Source organism: Poecilia reticulata, linkage group LG3 (genome assembly GCF_000633615.1).
Source record: "Poecilia reticulata strain Guanapo linkage group LG3, Guppy_female_1.0+MT, whole genome shotgun sequence".
Taxonomy (NCBI): Eukaryota; Metazoa; Chordata; class Actinopteri; order Cyprinodontiformes; family Poeciliidae; genus Poecilia; species Poecilia reticulata.
The window spans coordinates 4,256,449-4,275,026 of NC_024333.1; the positions used below are offsets into that span (position 1 = coordinate 4,256,449).

Here is an 18,578-nt window from a genome sequence, read left to right on the forward strand (position 1 = left end):
ATTTTCTTGCACCCTTTTCCCTTAGTGGGGGTCGGGAGGGTTGCTGGTGCCTATCTCCAGCTATCGTTTCGGGCGGGAGGCAGGGTACACCCTGGACAGGTCGCCAGTCTGTCGCAGGGCAACACAGAGACACACAACCATGCACACACACACTCACACCTAGGGGCAATTTGGAAAGGCCAATTAACCTAACAGTCATGTTTTTGGACTGTGGGAGGAAACCGGAGTACCCGGAGAAAACCCACGCATGCACAGGGAGAACATGCAAACTCCATGCAGAAAGACCCCAGGCCGGGAATCGAACCCAGAACCTTCTTGCTGCAAGGCAACAGCTCTACCAACTGCGCCACTGTGCAGCCCATGTTTTAACATGTTATAGGATTTTTTTTTTTTTTTATTCCAGAAAATCTTCATGAGCCTTTTGTTCCAGACTGACTGACCTGGAATGCAGCTCTGTGCTGCCGTTATTGTATTTGCTGCCTCGTTCCCACATGCCGTAGTCGGGCACCCTGTAGGCTCTCTCCACAAAGAACACCAGATTCTGGATGAAGGAAACCTGAGCGGCAAAAACAGAAACATCAAAACATCAAAAACAGAAAGGCTTGGGAAAACAGGGAGCAAACACAACACACAATCACACACACACACTTACACACACTGAGTGAGTCGGAGCTGGTGGTCGTAAACATGTTCCCAAATGGAAAAAAAAAAAAAAAAGCAATCGCAGCACATGATTTATGCTGCACCCACACATTGATACAAACACACAGGACACAACAATACACGATTATACAATACCGAATGACCTTCTGTATTGATCTGGGATGAAGGATGTAAGGCTGATTACTAAGGTTATCGAAGAGCAGGAGAAAACTGATTTCTCATCAGCACTCAAGGTGAAACTCTCCCTGCAGCTACAGACAAGGTTTTAACTAACTCATAAAGTGTACCATTAGTATACGTGAAGGTAACAGTAAAAAAAAACAAGACAAAACAAAAAAAACAAAAAACAGAGTTGACCCATTCTTACAACACAATGTTCACTTGTTGGCAATATTTAAAACCCCAAAGTAGCATTTAGAACTTGAAAAGACGATCAGGCTTTTCCTTTTGAAAACGAGTTCCAATATTTGATACAAATCCAGATTTGTCTGGATATTTACCCTGCAGATCAACAATCGGAAACACGGCCTGTCTTCGATCTCTTGCCAATGTATTGGTGATGTATTACTAAACTACAACTAAATGTAGCCTCCATCTTTTCTTGCACGTGTCATTTAAAGACACTGCTACGACCTGTGAGATGTCAAAACCTTGACTACTAGATGCAAGACGTTGGAAAAAAAAAGTGCGAAGACTTTCTGGTCTTGCATCATTAAAAAGACCTGAACACGACTGTGCTTTCATGTGTACACGAGTGACGGGAGGTTTAATCTGAAATGGCACGGTGAGGAAAAGATAGAAAGAACGAGTAAAAGAGAAAGAGCCTGCGCAGGTTTTAAATAGGCCAGTTTGAGAAGGAGGCCAAGCAGGAAGAATGAGAAAGGTGTTTGCTGCGTACTTTATTTGGGGTTTTATGACTTGAATGATTAACGAGAGGAACTCTTTAGTATCTTAATGGTATCTTAATGAATGTTACTGCCCACTGGCCAAACAAGCCGCTCTGTCTTACTGATGCCAGATCACTAATCCTGCTTCTGTTTGGGGACGGAGTTTGTGAACACGGGATGCATGTGGAAAGCTGAGTACTTTCTACTTTTAGATGAGCTTTTTTCATGTTTGGGAAATCGTAACCACAAACTTTCATCAATTTATATAAGAAAGATCAACTCAAAATGATAGTTTTTAAAATCTAAAATGTGGAGTGGATTTATATTAATCCCCCACTCATACTACATTATAGTCAATAGTAATAGAAGCAATTTTACACTGATGTGTAACCCAGGCCTTCGGGGGTATTTCTCTGTAATGTAGAGACTTAAAAATAGATTTTCACTTGAACATAGACTTGGACTTTGACTGGACCATCCGGACACATGAAAATACCTTCATCTTATCTAATCCACTGTATCTCTGAATGTTTGGTTAGTGTCATTGGGTGTGTGTCCCTTCAATTGTCAAACTTTTAAAATGTCGCAAAAATATATATTTTTAAAATGTAAACATTAATTATGTATGTTTTCATCAACTGGTTTAGGACGAATCAAAGCGTGATAATGTCAGATGTTGGTGTTATGCACAGCAGTAATAAACAGGAAGTAGAGGTTTCCAACTAGTGAGACCCACAGATCTCAGAAAAACGCAGAGATGTTTTCAAGAATCTGTGACTGTCAGGCAAGTTGTAAATGTTCTGTGAAGTCAACTGGGGTTGGCGACATTACATGCCAACACTAGTTAACTGAAAGAAACAAGATCAGTCTCATAAAGTAAATGTTCGTCATTTTTTAACATGTTATAATGTTATTCCCTCATCAAAAACAGACATGGAGTGTTGCTTTGATTCATTTGTGTAGGTTTGAGATATACTTTAATCTCCCATGGCAACCATTCAGCTGTGCAAAATACATGGGTGGAGGTAGCTCCACCTTCGAGGACAAAGCTCCTCCTCAGAGCTGCAGTTTCCAACTTCCGAGCTTCTGCCTCACAGGGAGCCCATCACTCGGCTCTTTCAGACTAGCCAGCAGCAATTAGCAAACACCTGCTGGAACTGCACATCTGCCGAGCTACTTCTGCTGGTAAAAACTTTGTTAAAGGGCCAATAGAGGAGCCATGTTGTGATGACTTCCTGAAGCAGAAGCTTAAGAAAGAGCAGGAGTTTTTAAAGAAACAGAGGCCCTATTTAGTGAAGTACCATTATGAAGTCAAATTTGTTTTGTTTGATATATATGCACCATTTTTTTTATAAGAACTGAAGTTAAGAGTTTATTGATTATGCTGTAAAATGTGCCTGGAAAACACATTAATGATTGCTTTATGACCTAAAAGTGCAAAACTTTCTCCCTGACCCGTCTGCTGTATTAGCCTTTATGATGCAGTTTGTTTACTAATGTTTTCTAACAAAACTCAGCGGCCTTCACAGATTAAAGACATGCTATTTAATAATTAGGTGATTTTTGAATCCCCTAATTCCACTGGATTTATCAAAGGGTACCAGAGGCAGACAGAATGGACATACACATCATATTGTGCGTTATTTTGCATAGGGTCAATCCAAATGAACGAGGATGAACACTTTTACAAAACACCAGATTTGTTAAGTGTAAAAAAAAAATGCAAAAAAGAAAAGATGCAGGGGGTAATGAGTCGCAGCATTTCATGCATCGTGAGACTGAAAATGACATCTGGCAGAAGGTTGATAGTGAATCTCTTCTTCAGGAGACGTGCGCAGCCTTTCTTTGCAATTGCAAGAAAATAAAAAAAGAAAAAATAAAACACTGCAATGCAGCTTCCTTCCAGGCTCGGCCTAGAGGAAGCCCACAGACTTCACAAGCAGTGACAGCTTACAACAAGCTAATAAATACGGCACTAATGTGATTAGTCTGAATGAAATACATTTCAAACAGCTTTCAGTGGGAGCAGCAATCACAAAAGCTCCTGCTCAGTGGATCTGATGTTTGCTATTACGGGGTTTGGGGCGCAGGCCGCTTCGGTTTGAATTATGCAATTTGGTAAGCGCTGTTTAACCAGGCAGAAAAAGCTGCTGAACAGCCACGGCTGCCCTCATAAACATAAAACATTGCATTGTTAATTTGTTTTGTCAATGGTAAGAAATGGAGAAAAACGGGAGGTTACCAAGGTGATACGCGTGTGCGTTTGGGCGTCTAAACAAAGTGCAGGCAGCATGCATTAATTGCTCAGCGGAATAATATTTGACCACATTTCTGCTTTCTTCAGATGAGCTCAATTTAGTAAACAAATGAATTTCTCTACCAGGGGCAAAAATTTCACTGCTCTGTAGCAGTAAGTAAAGCTGTGAATGAGCCGGTTGTTAAGCTAACTGAATTAATGATGTTCTTGTTGCTCCTAGAGGCCACACAATAAAAATAAAAAAATAAAAAAAAGGCACGCTATGGAAACCTAACAAGCAGCTAGGTCTATTTTTGTTTTATTAAGAGCTGAAGATGAAAATAAAAACATGCTGGACAGATAAATCAATGTACAGGGAGAGACAGATTTTAGGTAATAAAGGCACGAATCACTCAAATAAAATGTGAACGGATCATTTCCCAGGAGGACATTTAGACTTCCATACGGAGATCATCTAAATGTTTTTTTCCTGGTGAAGTTAACTATGCATTTCAGAGAGACTATAAAGGCAAGAAACCATGTGAAAGAGAGATATTGCCCCCTCCAATTCTGCTTTCATGTCAGATCTGTGGTATCTGCTGAGAGTTTAGTTCAAATAAGCCCAAATTTGGAGACCTACAGTTCCTATCACATACTTTTAAAGGGGCAGTAATATGTTATCCAGGCACATTGTGCTGTAAGATAACACCATCAAGGAACTATGTTAACTTCAGTTGCTAAAAATAATGCTATATACATATATAAAATATTACATAAAATAAATTTTATTTTGTAATTTTATGCCTTGAAATTGGGCCTCTGTCTCTTTAAAAAACCCTGCTCTTTCTGAAACTTCGCCTTCAGGAAGCCATCACAGCACAGCTCCTCTATTAACCCTTTAACAACGTTTTTAGAGTTTCACTGAGAAGCTGCTCGTATAATGAGCTCAGCAGATCTGCAGTTCCACCAGGTGTTTGCTAATTGCTCTGACTAGTCTGAAGGAGCCAAGTAGGAGAGTCACAGGGAGAGGACTGCTCTGTTTTTCATGAGGGAATAACATTATGACATAAAGCAAAGCCCCCCAAAAAGTCGCTTTTACATAAAACTGTCCCTTTAAAATCTCACTGGGAGGTAATATTTTGACAAAGTACAGATGTAGAAAACATTTTTTTTTTTATATTTAGAAAATTTAGATTTCCAGAGGGAAATTAAAAATAGTTGTAGCTCATATAATAAAAGTTGGAAGTGATTCTTTATATTTAAATGTAGATAAAAATTATAGCAAGACCCTTTAATGGACCTCTACTATTAGAACAGCACTTGTGTGTCTTGAGATTGGCACAAGTGGCTAAAGACAGTCATGCTGTTTACATTTTTATGCCTTAGTTTTGTTACCCAGTGACTTTTCTTTACAGTTTTAAACTAAAGCTACTTCAGCTGTTTACTTTTCTACGGCTGAGGATACTTGACGTACAATTGCGTTAATTTGCGACAGCTCTCTTTATTTAATTTGCTCGATAAGTGGAATTTAATTTCATACAGTAACTGATAGTCGGTTGCAACCTCTTCATGTGTAATAAATAGCAAACGTTCTAAAACATCTGTGGTGTTTCATCGCTCTGCTATTACAAATGTAGAAATAATTTGATCTGTAATTATCCATTTTACTTGACTGGTGTCTTGTTTCACAATGTGTATATATAACGTTTGAATAGTTTAGATTAGTGTGCAGGGTTTTCTATAGCTTTGTTAGGTTTCCATTTAAGCACATTTTCAAATTCCATTAAAATTCATATATAAATATAAACATGTCTTTTTAAATAAATCAAGCAGAGAAGTTCACTGGATGGAAAACAAACCTAAATGAGAAAATTTATTACAACTGAATATGTAATTACTTAACCACATGCTTATAAAATGTCTGGACCAGCTTCTAATTGCTTTTTTTTTTTTTTTTTTGTTTTTTTTTGTGCTTTCTGGTGTCTCGTTTACCTCGTCGGTGTTGTAAATGATCTGGAGACCGGAGCAGATCATCTCCACCAGGTACAGCAGGAACAGAGAAACCGCATCGATCTACAGCGACGACAGAAAAGGTTGGGAGTGAAGTACCATTAGAGAAATTACTGTCATTTGCTGCGTGCTATTCTCAAATCTGACAGTTCAGCCAAAAACCATTGCATACTGCAAAAAAAAAAAAAAAGAAAGATTTTATGTTAGCTAGAAGAAGTAACACCGAGACATCATCAATAATAAAGTGAAAGAAAAGAAACAACAGCAAAGGACTTAATGTGAAGAGCAAATCCTTCACTTCTATATGCTCTTGTTGATTTTTCAGCGTCTTTGTCGCAGCGTGGCAACTTTGCAGCCTTATTTTGATTTTTCAATTTCTGGCTCTCTCGCCTGAATTGGACTCGCTTCACTGGAAGTACAGGCTCCATCCAAACGCAGCGCTCCAAATTGACCTCTTTCAATACCATTGACAGAAGAATAAACTGTCTGAGCACCAGTTTAAAGCACATTCGCCTCTCATGGAGAGAGAGAGAGAGAAAGGCTGCACAACTAATACTTTATAATGTGTCATTTATTTGCTAATTTATTCACGCCGTTTCATCTTTAACAAGGTTTACCCATCCTAACTTCTGATCTGAAAGTGAACTTTTTCCGCCCCCCATCGTCATTAATCTGAATATTTAGAATGTAGCAAAAATAAGATAAGCTGGCTCATTTCTGCAGTTGGCTGTTCGCCGACTCACCTGTAGGTGGTGATAGTCGCCGTAGGTGTAAACCTCGTCGCCGGTGTCCACGTTGAAGACGGAGTGGAGACACTTGGAGGGGCTGGGGTCATTTTTAAACTCCTCCACCTGACAGAGAGATGAACACAGGTGGAGATGGGTGAGATAAGACGGGCAAGTGAGGGTGAAGATGGTGCAGAGGAAGATAAAGGCGCAGATTTCTTTCGTTGCTTTCGATTTCAACACGGTAACAACTTTCAAAAGGTGAGGAAGAAACCGTAAACGGGAAGATAGATAAGGTAAATATATGGTGCCCTACAAAAGCGTTCTCGATCCTTTTCTCATTCTCAAACTTTCCTCATTTCTTCACATTACAACCACAAAATGTGGTGGATGTTATGTCACAGACGGACAACAAGTAAAAAGTGGAAATAAATTGCTAGTTTTCAATTTATTTTATTACAGTAGTCATCAAGAGGTGTTGTGTTCACCTAATTTTTAATCTCCTAACTGAAATCAACAGCAATCAACTGCTTTTAGAAGAAATTAAATTATTTTTTTTTTACGGATTTTTGGTTCAAGTGGCTTTTATTTGATTGTAAGTTGACAGGAAGGTGGGTTGTGATAGAATAGGAAGATGTGTGGCAAAGGTCATCGGGTCGGGATTTGACCCAATGATCGTGTTGAGTACCGACTCCTTCGTACCCGGGTCACACACTTTACCCCATAAACATATTTTACATTCCTGTGATTTAATGTCAGTAAAAATCCATATTTTCCTGTAATTAGAGAACTTTAGTGAACAAAGACCAACATGAAGACAAAGGAGCAGCGATGAAAGCAGGTTTAGATTATAAAACTAAATGAAATGTTTTGAATATGTCACACAGCTCTGCTCAGTCATCTGAAAATGGAAAGAGTACGGAACGACTGCAAACCTAAACTGCAAACTTTGAAGGAACCATGGTAACTGTGGAGCATCAAAAAGGTTACATATGTATGAAAACCAACACTAGATATCACCCTGAACACACCGTTCCCAAAGCGACGCCTGGTGGTAGCAGAATCATGTTCTGGGAGGGTGATCGGAGACATAACCAGAAAAAGAGACTGGGCTAAGAAAAAAATACAGTAAAATGTCGCTCTGTATGCATACAAAGCTTGTAGACAAATAAACAGAAGACATCCTTTTGGCTGCAGCAAAAGGTGGTTTCACAAAGTGCTGACTCAGGGGGACTGAACACAAATGCACACCGTTCAGAGTACTTTGTGTTGAAATCTCATTGGGATACATTACAGCTAGTGATTCTGATGTGATCAAATGTAAAATGAATACTTCTGCAAAGCACAGTGCGGTCCTGGAACCTGTCACCGTTCGTTGCCGGCGCTTTAAGTCCTGAATCACATCCGGCGTTGCAGCAGAAGCGGCTCTAACTGTGCCAGTGACACATATTGAACATAATCTTTTATTTCAGAGTCAACATGCTCGTCCCATGAGGAGCGACCGTAAACGGCTGCTGTGTGGGGCAGACTGCATCCTGCTCTGTGGCAGATAAGGGTCACATTCAGGTCACCCAATCTGTGACATGGCTTGCAATAAGCCCTCCACGATTTCTTGGCTACATTGTTTTGTTCGGTGGTTTGTTGGTGGCTTTGTGTGTGTTTGCTGCATCAACTCAGCTCCATGCTAAATCACAGCTGTGCTGCCAGTCCTGTCATGCAGTTATAAATAATTGGCCTTTTGTCCCATTTTTCCCTCATTTGTTTCCCTTTTCTCCCTCCTTTCTCTCTCTCTTTCTCTCTGCCATCTCAGTCCTGAAGCCTTCCTGCCTTTCTCCTTGATTATTTTTCTCTCCTCAAGTCTTCCTTTTCAGCTTTCTATCATGCACCCTACTGTTTTCATTCATCATCCTTTTGCTCTTTGTATCTTTATCTTTTCTTTTGCAGACATCCCATCTTTTGTTTGGAGCTCTACCATTTCCCATCCTATTCTGCCTCCGTGTTGCTACGTAGTTGGGTCACAGTCGAGACCCTCTGTCCTACTTTTCCTGGAACTGCTCCACTTCTTGCCACCCCACAGAAAAACGGATATAAACATAAGTGTGCATAGAGTCCAATGAGTTCTGCTGCACATATTTCCATAAAAGATGCTTTTTTCTTTCTTTAGTGGACCACCTGAATCTCACTCCAATGAAGCCAAAATGTCAACTAGCTCCACTCTTGAAAAGTTTGTTATAATTGCTAAAAAGCACAATCAAAAGTTGAGTTCAGTCCCCAGGGATTCTTTCTAATACCCCACTGTAATGGGAATGATCTGAAACAAGTGATGTTAATGGGATTTAAAGGTACAGTAGCACAGCTTGTAGCCCTGTTGCCTGGCAGCCAGAAAGTTCCGGCATCAAATCCTGGGTCTGGGGTCTTTCTGCATGGAGTCTGCATGCTCCCCCTGGGTTCTCTCCGGATTCTCTCCAGGTACTCCAGGTTCTTGCCATACTCTAAAAACATGACTGTTGGGTAACTTGGTTTGCCAGATTTGCCATTAGGTGTGAGTGTGTGTGTATGGTTGTAATGTAGAGATGAACCGACATAAAAATTTGAGCCAATATTGACAGCTGATAGCAGATATTTACCAATGATATGTAAATATTTTACAACCCTACTTTGACATTTTGAAAATAATGACCCCACTGCTAACCCAGTTTGACTCGGACCAATTCAGATATGCTAAATAATGACTAATATCGGCCAATGGTGATGTTGGTGCCAATATATCCCTAATTATATGTCTAGTGTATTATTTGTGTTGCCCTGGCAACCTGTCTAGAGTGTATCCAGTTTATCCATTTTATTTTGGTAATCCGAGTATACAACAGTGTGATTGCAAAGAAAAAGACATGAACCGCCCTAAAGACGGTCCTTTATGCAGACATCGGAGCCTGGTCGCGGTGTTATTTTGCCCAGCAGATGGACTGTGTCACATCTTCAATAAAACCTCCATGTAGTTCTTAAGTGCTGGAGACGGGGCCATGACGAACGCTGCTTTGTGTAATTAACTGTGTAAACGCAGCTTTGTAATTAAGACACAGGAAAGCTCTTCTCTGAATTAGGTCGTGAAGGTCGAGACGAGATGAAGCAGAGCGGCTTTCTCAGAGTACACACAAACACAAGTGTACGCAGCAACAGAACACACGCTCTGAAAAGACGCTGCTCATGAAGACCAACAACAACATCCAGAAGATCCACTTGGCCCTAGTTTGGCTGCGTAAGGCATAGCGCGCTCATTAGGTTTTCTGCAGACGTGGTATGAAATTTTCCCATTCGGAGCAAAAGTCCGAGGTAATTAAAGGATAGTGTGTTATTAAGCCCTGAGGACTGAAGCATCCATCCGCTTCCTGTTGTCATTTGCAGAAATATGAACAAAGGGAGCAAGATGCCTCCGCTGCTTTAAAGAGGCGCTCTGCGTGGAAACGCACTTCTGATTGGAAACTGTGCATAACTGCAGGCTTTCCTGATGAAAATATGCAACTTAAGAGGAGATGCTGGAACAAACTCACCTTATCTGCCTGCCTCATGTAGCAATAGAGGATTCCTCTCATGCACTTGATGGCAGAATGCTCCAACTCATGCGTGCGGCCCAGATCATCATCGATGCGCCTGCACAGTGAGTCACATGTCATTCACAGGACATGAATGAAACAAGGGAACTGCTGGTCTCTCTAACAGAACAAGAATTATTACATTCTCACAAAAACAAACCTGAGAGCGGCTTAATTAGCATGTATCAGTAGAACTTCAGAAGTCAAATTGTTAATTATAGCATCTGACCACATTCTACTGACAGCAAAGCAATAGATACAAGACACCTGGCAACATTCCTGCTCATCTCTTGAGTATTTAAAAACTTTTCAGGCTGTGGGAGAAGAGGGCCAAGGCCTGTCACGATAAATTGTCACAGAAGTTATTGCGATAAATGAAAATATCATTGTTCTGAGATCATTTTACCATAACACTGCCTACACCGTGTCATCATCTGAGCTTCAGATGATGAAGATAGTCGTACATCTCTCGTCATCATCACAGTTGTTTTTGTTGGACAATGGATTGTTTCAGAAATGTGAAGACATTTTGTGAGTGTGGAATTCTGTTAATGGTGGAATAAAATGCTTCACTTTATTTATACCTCATTTTTCAACATGCCTACATTTGTTATTAGATTGTAAACAAGTCCCCCATTTCAGAAAGGGAAGGATTGTTTGTGTAATTATCAATGTGTTGTCATTCCTTTGAATAAATGAGACATTTTGCATCCAGGTGATATTTTAGACACTTGGATGTTACAGATGACTGACCGGTGTTTGAATGTGGCCTCCTCTGACCAGACGTACATTTCCCCATGTTGGTTTTGCTGGCAATGGGGCCATAAGGCTACCCAGCACTTTAAATGGAAAAAAAATAGAATGCAAATATGAAGCTGAAAAATGGCTAAAAATTAGCTGTAGATCCATCTATTGGTTTATAGACTAGTAGTATCTTGGACAGAAATTATCAAGAAAGACGACAGTTCTCAATCAAATTCACATTAGTCAAATATAAAATATAACTGAGCCACTTTTTAACGTCAAGCCTCATAGCGTTGATATTAACATGAAAAATAACATCGAAAAAACATATAAATGTAAAAACCCTTCAAGACATAAAAAGCTATTTATTCCTTTCACCCTTAGGATTTCAACCAACTTCTTACTATTACAGTACAAAAATACAATTTTTTGTGTAGGCATGGTCTGAACAAAACCATGGTACTGTAGCAACGTTATTTTAGCTTTTGTCATTTGGGAAAAAACATAAAATCCTTAATGTTTTTTTTTTCTTTTAGACTTTTCCCTTTCATGTTCTAGTGTGTTTTTACCCGAGTTAAGGTGTTGCTTTATCCTGTTCATCTCCCTGTACTAATTATTGCTCAATAGGTCTTGCCATATATTTTATTCCTTTGTATTCATTTCGTGGTTTATTCCTGCATTTTTTTTCTTTGTGCATTTGTGTTTAGTTTCTCTTCATCTTCCCCATGTGTTTCACCGGACTTGCCACTCATCTAATAAGCTCTTGATTTGTTGCAGTTCAGCGCTGAATTCTCTGTATTAACACCCTGATTGACAGCTAGTTCCATGCGCTGTTTGCTCTTTTTTAAATAAAAATTCACTAATGCCTCTCACCAATCGCTGTTTCACCACTAAACCAGGCAGATTGCTGCAGTCCCTCAGTGGGGGAGCAGAGCGCCATGGCTACAGGTCGGGACAGTGTGCGCATACTGATGGAAAAAAACGCGGACTGACGTAACACCTGGGATTCGAGGTCAAAGTTCAGGTATTACTTCAACTTCTGAGATGCTAAGCAGCTCCTCCCGGTTGTATCAAAAGAAACTCCTGGCAGCCAAAACGCATCATAGCAAATGTCCAAAAGTAAAAGAAGTAAGACTAAAAATATTATTCCAGATGCACAGCATCTAAAACCAGAGGGAATGATTGCCCAAAAAAACAAAAAAACAGCATTTTATCCAGAAACAAAAGTCTACAAAGAACAAGCATAACAGAGCTACTCCAACATGATGTCAGCATGAGTAGCACAATTATAGATCAATATTTAGTGATGGAATAAATAGAAACAAGACACTCTTGGCAAGATTTCTGCTTATCTCTTGAGTATCTAAAAACTTTTTCATGCTATGGGAAAAGAGGGAACAGGCCTGTTACGATAAGTTGTCAGAAGTTATTGCGATAAATGCTAATATCGTTGTTCTGAGACCATTTTCAAGTAACTTAACAGAAATGGAATAACAATGCAAGAACACATTCTCAAAGATAAAAAAACTTTCTTCTCTAACGAACATTAAACACTAGAACAAAAATAGTTTATTTACTTTTTGAAGACTTTTGTCATCCAGACTTTGGTGGTAAAATATACAGACATGAGGAAAAACGACCATGTAAATGGAAATTATCAATTTATTATAAAATTAATCAATTCATTGCTTATTGCAACAGACTGAAGAGGAAATATGCAAAGTAGAGACGTCTGTCCATCCTGTTGGACAAATACACTGAACCTTTACTCAGCACTTACCATTTTATGATTACTTGGGAAATTAAGAGAGTTTCGACGGTAACATAACTACAACAACTACCCCAGCAGTACATATATAAAACATTAGCATAAAGGTCAAAGGAAGAGCTGAAATTATGTGCACTTAGATCAGGGGTTGTAGTAATTCCAGCCACTCATCAGATCCCTGAGTGTCTCACACTCACTCAGACACACATGCGGCAGCCGACTCTGAAGTAAGTAATGGCACAAGCCAAGCCTGTCAGATGAGAATCATCTTAATTAAATCCCACTGACAATTCTAATAGGAGGCAGCCATGACTGATGGCTGGGATGTGCCGCTGGTCACATCACTGGAGAACACTCTATTTTTACCCCTCTCTCTCACTCCGTCTTCCCCCACAATCTAATTTCCTCGCTCGCTTTTCCTTCCCATCCCTTGTTTTCCTGGCTACGCCTCTTATCTCCTCACACACTCTTTCTGCTGACCTTACCTCTCAGCTGTTCCCTCAGTTACCTTACCCCTCAGTTGTTCCTCAACTGCAAACCATTTTAGTCCCAGCATCATCATATCTGCCTTTCTCCATAGTTTTCTGTCTTTTTTCATTCACACTTCAGGGAAATTCCCTTTTCTCAAGACACTAATCAGTGAGGAATTAATCAAATAAGGGAAGCTGATAGAGAGAGGATTTTTTAGCACTTGAGTGCGATGCTAACGTAGCACTCGTTTTAAAATCTGAAGACTTATTAGCCATTTATTTCTCTCTCTCTTTTTAACATATTGTGTTTTGTAAACAGCCCTGAATCATTTTATGCTTCAACCATAAATTTCAACTTTTGTTTTATAACCTGACATGGATTTTAAGCTTTGTCACAATTTTTATTTATTTTTTTGCTGTTTGCTCTATAATATTCTCTAAGAAACCTCCAGGACCTCAAAAGAACAGCTGGACTCACAGCTAAGTCCTAAATTATTCATCCTCCTGGCAGATTTAGTCTTAAAGTAATCTTTACATTTTCCAACATGACTCAGAGGTTTTATGAACGTTTCGGTTTGGACTGACCTGAATCTGATTGTGAAGTTAAAAAATAAAGGCGATGGCAGAGATTTCTTCCTGCCTACAGCTTTCATAATCAACAATAACTCTGAAGAATTTTGAATTAATATACAAGTTACAATGTATAATTTCCCTTTGGGATCAATAAAAAATTTATCCCAATTCAAGTATTTTGAATAACAAAAAAATCTCAATAAGCTAAAATGTCGATCATGTTTAGTGTTTAAAGTTCAAAGGGTATGATTATCTTTGTAAAGTATTGTATGTTAAGTTTTTATTCAGGGACTGACATGTTGAGGAGATTACACTCAGTTTCATTACTTCATGAAGGTTTTGGTTCAATTAAACACAAAATAAAACCATAAACTATTGCAGTCAAGAGAGGCTTTGCTCAAAAAACAGCAGCCAGGAAAATGAGACACACAATCACCTGTGTGTGAGTGCGTGTGTAGGGGTGTGTATGCGTGTGTGTGTGTGGTGACAGATATTCCACAATTACACGCGGTCCAGCTCTCTGCCAAGTAATCATGCAGTATTACCATAATTACGAAGCCCCTCATTAATTAGCTAAATTAGTCATGAAAACAGCCCCAAAAATAAGCACAAGATTTCAAATATATCATCAGCCATAAACAGTGACAAAAACAGGAGGCTTTTCAAATCATAAAACAGCCTCATCATTTAAATAAAGATTCAAATGATGAAACATAGCCCGTGTTGGAGAGGTTGACTAACCGGTATGCCATGGCCAGGGCCCAGGCACAAGCAGCGCAGTACAGAGAGTCCCGGACCTTTGCCTCCTTTATGTCGGAGAATGTCTTCACGGGGAAGAGCCCGGTAGTGGGGCTCTGGTAGTTCAGGATGGTCGTTTTGACTGGATAAAGACAGGAGAGAGAAAGAGAGGAGCAAAATGGTTCTTAGTAAAACTCCAATGATGGATGCAGCCTCAGGCGCCCGTCTACTCATGTCTTACATTGTTTGTCTTTTTTGTTGTTGTTGTTCTTTGGGTAGGCTGTGCTGAAATTACCTTTCAGTACAGCCCACCTTTGTGCAATTACAATAAAGGCTGATTTTAATTATTCCAATTCTGAAAACTGAAAATCAACCAGTTTAATGTGAAGTTGTAGTTGATTTCAAGTGGGAAAGAAAACACAAAAAACTGTGATGCTAAAAACAATGTATGCATACAAGGAGAAGTAACAGAGATATGGGACAGATTGAAGTTCTTAATCCATAAGATAAAATCTGTAAACATCTCGTTTCATTCTACAGTTCTCTGGTTTGAGAAGAAGAAAAAAAAAGTCTTCAGATGCAGATCAAATTCTAACGGCCTTTTAGTTTCTGAGGGAGTCAATAATGCAATTTAAATAAAAAAGTCTATGTCTATAACCCTCACATTTTGCACAAAAGAAAAATGCTTTTGAATAATAAAAACAAATGAGAGTAGCAAAAGGGCTGTGATAAACGAGAAATACTTGGACACAACATGTCTAACTATGCTCCTTGTAAAAAGGACAAACCTCCAAAAGAGACTGCAGACTAAATATCAGCAGGCTTTTCAGGTTTAAACCGTTTTAATCCATTTCATTTCTGTTTTGTTTCTTTTGGACTGAAAAAAGTGATGAAAATAGAGATTTGAACGAGACAGTTAGTTTTTTGGTCCTTTATTCTAAGAACTGTGTTGCCATCCCCCCCTACAATCTAGTTATGATAAACCAGTATTCATTTCTTTCTGTACTACTTGAATGTAAAAGATGAACAGGCTCCTTTAGGAGCATTAGAAGCAGCTTTCACCTTCTTATGAATCTAATTGAATACACTGCATTAAACTCCATTTAATTCCACAATTAGAATAAATAAATGTGCTAATCATTTTTTTCCTTTTTGACTAAAGAAGGTCAAAGCTGACTTTTCACTCAAACTCCAGCTTCTTTCAGTTCTTGCGAGTTTCACAACAGAAGCAACTTAAACTAAAATGCTAAAAGTTGGATTTAGCATCTAATCGTTCCCTTCAGGACATGCGTACTCTTCTCGTTTCATGTTGGAGCTTTTCAGATGTTCAGACTGTGCCGGTTCGCTGGCTCCACGCTGAGAGCACAAAACAAAGCAGTCGTTACACAACCGCTGTTAACAGTTCAGTTTTTGCCTCAATAACTTTGTTTCTTTCTCTCTACTTCTGCATCAACGTCAAACAGGAAATGAAGAAACGAGCCAAGGGAACTTCCTCCTTTTCAGCCCCTCATGTTGACCTTAACCTGGAAAACCTTTGCGGTTTATATTACCAATGTAGAAAAAAAAAAAGAGCCATAAACTTTACATCCACATTGATTTAACAATGAATCTTCCTAAAAGCATCTGAAGTATAAACCTGCCAACTGTAAATACAAATATAAATCTGCCTTGCCCTCCGGTAAATATCTCTTCTGTCTGATTGTGTCTAGATGCGTAGTAGTGACTAAACAGATGGTGAACAAGTATCAGGTATTGCAGGCAGATGGCAAACACTGTAATTATGTCTAAGTTTAGCAGGTGTTAGACTGCGAAAAGCAGACTCGTTTAGATTTACAAAATTGACCATTTCTGGCAACGGGGTTAATCTGTGTAGAAAACAATAACATCCAGGACATGATTACGTCTGCTTTCTGCCTCATTTCGTTTTCGGTGTACCCGTTAAACGTGTCCTCGTGTTCAAAACGTAGCTGCAGGTTTTAGTGGTCCCTTGTCTCTTTTTACAGTGATCAGGAATCTATTTGCTGGATGGCTGCACCCCCAAGTGAAAATTTCTGTATTTTTTTTAGCATGTTTAAATGTTTCAGATCAAACAAATTGGATTTTATTTTTTGGGGGGCAAAAATAAACTGTGTCCCAAAAAATGTTTTCATTTATAAAATTGAAAAAGTCAATAAAACCAACTATCACTGTGTGAAAAAGAGCTAAAAGAGTCAACCCTAAAGGTAAAACACCCAGTAAATTATTGACTGAAAGCATTAGAAAATACAGTTTCGACTGGCAAAGACAATTAGAGAAAATCAAAATAAAAGGTTTTAGTGATTGAGTCAAAATTCAGACTTAAATCTGATTAAGATGCTCTGACATGACCTTAAGTATGTTATTTATGCTCAAATTTCCTCCAAACGGGCTAAATTGATAACATTTATCAAAGGAGGATGAGCCAAATTAATGCAACAGCTGATTGTGGTTATTGCTAACAGCTAAGGATGGCACAACCTTTCTTCTTCATAAATAAGAGTTTCTTGCTGCAAGGCAACAAACTGAACTTCTACATTGTTAAGAATAAAAATCTAGAAGGTGATGTATGCATTTGTATTCAGCTTCCCAGAACAAGGTGAAATTTCATATCCTTAATAAAATACATTTATTTTTATGGTTTTAATGTGACAAAATGTGAATAAACGCTAACTATGTACAAGTACTCTCAGCAAGGCAGTAACATGTACGCTGGATCTGAGCTAAACGGCCTGTTGGAATTTATTTTAATCCCCACAGTTCCACCTTAAGCTAGTAAAAAATCCCAGCATCAACAAATCATTCTAGTGAGACCCGAGAGAGAGAAAAGCTCAATGGCAGATAATGACCAGAGTCATCTCTCTGGGAAGAAAACGATGGGTCTAAAACATTCAGCTGGGGCTTTATTAGGAAAATCCAGCAGCAGAAGAAGACAGAGCAGAAATAAGATATAAAAAAAAACGTTGACGAGGACAGGACAGAGTTTTAAAGCATAAACACATCATAATCCTCTATCGTCACACAGTGACACAGAGAGACATGTCAGGCAGAGGTCTTCTCAATGATAACTAATGTGTTCAGAGAGACGGCTTCATTTTTCCTCCTAACATTATTCCGCTGCTAATGAAAGGCCCATCCACTATGGATCACACTTTGATTCAGGACGAACAAGAGAGGAAAAAAAAAAGAATCAAGAGTGACTGCGAAAGAGACAGAGGAGGACAGACATTATGATGAAGATCTTGATGTGTGAGCACATCAAGTGGAGGCAGTAAGGATGTACGAGTGTGTGTGAGAATAAACAGTGGAAGTAGTGTGTACTAGATGAAAATGAAGGACTGGAGCAGTGTGTGGGTGAAGTGGTGAAGTGGGGGTGGCTGTCGCATTGGCAGAGATAAAGTGATTAATGGGATGAATTAGATGGATTAATAATAAACCTCTCAAAAAGTCCACCTCCTGGTAAAGTACTAATGAAGTACCTGGAACACACAAACATACAGATCTGTGCTGCAGCCAGCTGGTGAAGGCTAGTCTCCCGCTCTATGTGAGTACTACAATTAAAAACGTTCAAAATACACAGAAAAAGTTTTAAAAATAAAACTAAATTAAGTCTGTAATGCTCCTTTTATTTAATATTTGTAAAATTAGGTTTAATTCTATTTTTTTATGTGATAAAATATTACTGCAGCTCATACCATCAAAATGTCTCCAAAGAGATGGAGATGCTGTGGGCAGGAAGGCTCTTCAGTAGCAGTCAGTCTTACAACAAAACCGTATAGAAGCCTCTGACTGAAGACACTGTTGCTATATGACAGGATTACGACTCATGATATGCTAACAACTGAATTTAGCAGAAACATGTCCTGGCTGACACACATTGTTAGCAAGCAGTGCTAACCCACCTCATTTGCTTTTGCTTCTTTGAATTTCTATCATTATGTTTGGAAAGCAGGAAGACGTTGAGTAAGAGATCATTGAGTATTATTTGAGCTTTTGAGATTCTAATCGGCTGCATCAAAGTAAAAAAACAAAAACCCATAATACTCTGTTGCCATGATTACACATCATGGGAAGTGGTCAAAAGTAAAAAAAAAAAAAAGTAGAACAAAAATTCTCCCGGGTGCACAGCTTCTAAAACAAGAGGAAATAATTGTCC

At 39.0% G+C, this 18,578-nt stretch overlaps 1 protein-coding gene across 3 annotated transcripts in view; it reads right to left on the minus strand.

Annotated features, from left to right (window-relative positions):
- phkb (phosphorylase kinase, beta) overlaps positions 1-18,578 on the minus strand; it is a 109,938-nt gene that overhangs the window by 77,031 nt on the left and 14,329 nt on the right. For all 3 annotated transcript variants that reach the window (XM_008404871.1, XM_008404872.1, XM_008404873.2), the window contains 5 exons: positions 14,411-14,549; positions 10,073-10,172; positions 6,540-6,647; positions 5,779-5,859; positions 441-556 (listed from right to left, as the gene is read on the minus strand). In XM_008404871.1, the coding sequence (XP_008403093.1) occupies positions 441-556; positions 5,779-5,859; positions 6,540-6,647; positions 10,073-10,172; positions 14,411-14,549 (544 nt within the window). The remainder of the gene's footprint in view (positions 1-440; positions 557-5,778; positions 5,860-6,539; positions 6,648-10,072; positions 10,173-14,410; positions 14,550-18,578) is intronic.